We start from the raw sequence: 3690 nt of genomic DNA, 5'->3' as shown, positions 1-3690 counted from the left end.
AGGTGCATTGGAACACAATGCTGCTACAGTTGTCTTGTTTGTGGGCTTCCTAGAGGCACCTGGTTGGCCCCTGTGTGAACAGACTGCTGGACTTGATGGGCCTTGGTCTGATCAGGCATGGCCTTTCTTATGTTCTTACAATGTTGGGCAGTGGGTACTGGGTTCAAATCCACCCTCTATTAAACTGCCTGCATGGCTGTGGGCAGGGCAGGGACTTCAACAGGCTGGACTACCTGACAGGGCTGTTGTGAAGCTGTGTTACTTGGTACTCCCCCTCCCTTTTCTTTAGTACGAAAAAACTGGTAGGATTTCAGATAAAACAAATGATGGGACATAAACAATACCTTCTTCCTAATGCTCCTATTGAGGCACTTGAATTCTTGTGATATCTGCCAAAGGATGTATCTGGGAGACTGAGAAGTCAGGAATACAAGAAATACTGGCATGCAACGTGTCCATTTCGAAGACAAAAAACAAACCAAGAACTGTAGAATCGTCATTTTCTTTCCTTTAACAGCAGCTTTAATTTTTTAAATTATATTTCACAATATATTATAAGTTGATTTCCCCACCCCCAAGAATTCCATATTGGCCAAGAATTGTTAACCAACTGGGCTTTGATTACAACAAAAAGAAATTAGGAATACATCTCCCCCCCCCCCGCTTATTTATTTTCAGATTGAAGGACCTACAAGATATATATATATTAGTTAGCATTTTTATTATTTACAGCTTATAACGAAACGCCACCAGCACTTTCAAGACTCCGTTGTGCTAAGTGCAGTATAGTGATAAATATTTTAAAAATCCTTTCACGCATCACAAATTCAGCCTCAAATCTGACGAACAGGCCAGTGTTCAAGTCTTGAATGTTAGCTCCAGCGTGGTGTAGTGGTTAAGAGCGGCGGACTCTAATCTGGAGAACTGGGTTTGGTTCCCCACTCCTCCAAATGAGTGGCGGACTCTAATCTGGAGAACCGGATTGGTTTCCCCACTCCTACTCATGAAGTAGGAGTGGGGAACTTTCTGCTAGTCTCAGCTCTCTAAGAGCATCTTTGCATGCTGAAGGCCCCAGGTTCCATCCCTGGCATCTCCAGTTTTAAAAAAATCAGGAAATGGGGGTGTGAAAGACTCCACCAGAGAACCTGACCTTGACCGACCAATGCTCCGAATGAGCAGAAGAAAACTCTGTGTGTTCACATGGAGCTGCCTTAGCGCCGAGTCTTTCTAGTTCAGCATTGTCTACACGCCAGTGCTAGAGCTTCAGGCAGAGGAAGGTTTTCCCCAACACCTCCAAGTCAAAAACTAGGTGATAGAAAAGGGGGAAAAGGTACAAGTAGTCCATTGTGCAAGCACCGGGTCATTCCTGACCCTGGGGTGACATCACATCCCGACATTTACTAGGCAAACTCTGTTCACAGGGTGGTTTCCCATTGCCTTCCCCGGTCATCTACACTTTACTCCCAGCAAGCTGGGTAGTCATTTGACCAGCCTCGGAAGGGTGGAAGGCTGAGTCAACCTTGAGCCGGCTACCTGAAACCGACTTCCATCAGGATCGAATTCAGATAAACACCAAAGGGTGAGATGCATTTCTAAAACAGCATTTACCCCAATCCCAGTCAAATCCAGCCATCATTCTAGCACCTTCCCTGTAAGTGTGTGTGTGTTAAGTGCCATCAAGTCACTTCCGACTCATGGCGACCCTGTGAATCAATATCCTCCAAAACATCCTATCCTTAACAGCCTTGCTCAGGTCTTGCAAACTGAGGGCCCTGGCTTCCTTTATTGAGTCCATCCATCACATGTTGGGTCTTCCTCTCTTCCTGCTGCCTTCAACTTTTCCTAGCTTTATTGTCTTTTCCAGTGAGTCTTCTCTTCTCGAAATGTGAACAAAGTACAATAGCCTCAGTTTAGTGACTGTTATTGTAATGTTGGGAAACAGGTAGATGGATGGATGGATGAATAGCAGAGACATCAAGTTCTGGATGTGTCTGGCTTTTAACAAAATCCATCATAATAATTAGATGAAATCACTGGACCTTTTCTAGTGGGGTCCCAATAACATCACTTGTTAGCAAGAGGAGGAAGGGGGAAATTACACCGAGTTGCTTGACTACTCCAGAACTTCTCCAGGAATCAAAACTCGAACTAGGACTGGCATCTGGCTTTAGCTGCCTTGCCGGAAGCTGTGGATCTGGGTCGAGTACTTCTGAAACTGCTCAGTCGACTCCTCCTCCCCGCACTGCTGCTGATAATGTTCATAGAGTTTGGATCGGCTGCCAGAACTGGACCCGTCGACTGCAGGAGGGAGGTGCCCGTTTGACATCCTGAGAATCGTCGAGGTGAGAGATTTGATGTAGTTTTTGGCCAAGGTGAGGGTCTCAATTTTGGACAGCTTGTTCTCCGCCCGGACGTGCGGGATAACTTCCCGCAAGGCCTGGAAAGCGTTGTTGAGGTTGTGCATGCGCTGGCGCTCTCGCTCGTTGCTCTCTAGGCGTCGCAGCCGCCTGTCTTTACTGCTCCAGGGAAGCTTTGTGGACCGCGCGGCACTCTTGGCGCTCTCTTTGTTCCTCTTCTCCCGGCGCCGCGAACATTTCAGAAGCTCGTCTCTCTTCTGGGCTGGCTCTTGGCAAGCAGCATCCTCCTGGACCGCGTGCCGGCGTTTGGCTCCTTTGCTTTTGGCCTTCATTGTTGGCGTGAAACAAGGCGATGAGAGACCGCTTTTATTTCTTATCGAAACGAGATCCCGGCTCTAACCAGAGGCTTGTTTTAAAGACAGGACCATCGATAGGTTGCTGATTGAGGCAGAATTCCAGCCTCGACAGAAGTCACACGACCAGGAACACAGAGCAGTAACATTGGGGGGAAATAGTCCTCCTCCTGCAGTAGATAAAGAGTCTTTGTACACAGAACACTGAAACAGACAACGTATTACCGTTTAGTATGTGGCATTTAAAGATGATTAATTCATTAATTACCATGAATGCCAGTTCTGGAGACAGGCAAACAGGTTTCCTCTGAAGTGCTGTAAACCACTGCCCTAAAAGGTCCCAGGGCTAGAGTTTCTGATCTTTTGATTTAGTGCTACATTTACTGCTCAGTAAAGAGCCCCGTGGCGCAGAGTGGTAAGTACTGCAGTCCAAGCTCTGCTCACGACCTGAGTTTGATCCCAACGGAAGTCGGTTTCAGGTAGCCGGGTCAAGGTAAACTCAGCCTTCCATTTTTCCGAGGTTGGTAAAATGAGTACCCAGCCTGCTGAGGGTAAAGGGAAGATGACTGGGGAAGGCACTGGCAAACCACCCCATAAACAAAGTCTGCCTAGGAAATGTCAGGATGTGACGTCACCCGATGGGTCAGGAAAGACCCAGTGCTTGCACAGGGGACCTTTACCTTTTTAAAAGAATTTCCCGCCCTGACCTGGATGGCCCAGGTCAGCCCGATCTGTTCAGATATCAGAAGATAAGCAGGGTCGGCCTTGGTTAGTACTTGGATGTGAGACCAGCAACGAAGACGAGGGTCGCTACGCAGAGGCAGACAATGGCAAACAACCTCTGTTCGTCTCTTGCCTTGAAAACCGTACAGGGTCGCCATGAATTGGCTGCGATTTGACGGCACTTTCCACCACCAAAGAATTTCCCAGCCTTAGGATGGAAAGAGTGGGTCATAACGCACACAGCTCCCTAGGCAATA

At 47.6% G+C, this 3690-nt stretch overlaps 1 protein-coding gene across 1 annotated transcript; it reads right to left on the bottom strand.

Annotated features, from left to right (window-relative positions):
* Positions 1–2167: 2167 nt before the first annotated feature.
* Positions 2168–2689, bottom strand: BHLHA15 (basic helix-loop-helix family member a15). The gene has a single exon (XM_056866334.1). The coding sequence runs from the start codon at positions 2687–2689 to the stop codon at positions 2168–2170; it is 522 nt and encodes a 173-aa protein (XP_056722312.1).
* Positions 2690–3690: the final 1001 nt, after the last annotated feature.

The sequence above is a fragment of the Euleptes europaea genome, chromosome 21 (genome assembly GCF_029931775.1).
Source record: "Euleptes europaea isolate rEulEur1 chromosome 21, rEulEur1.hap1, whole genome shotgun sequence".
In the NCBI taxonomy this organism is placed as follows: domain Eukaryota; kingdom Metazoa; phylum Chordata; class Lepidosauria; order Squamata; family Sphaerodactylidae; genus Euleptes; species Euleptes europaea.
The sequence above is the reverse complement of the archived record's forward strand: the minus strand, read 5'-3'. Positions and strand labels throughout refer to the sequence as shown.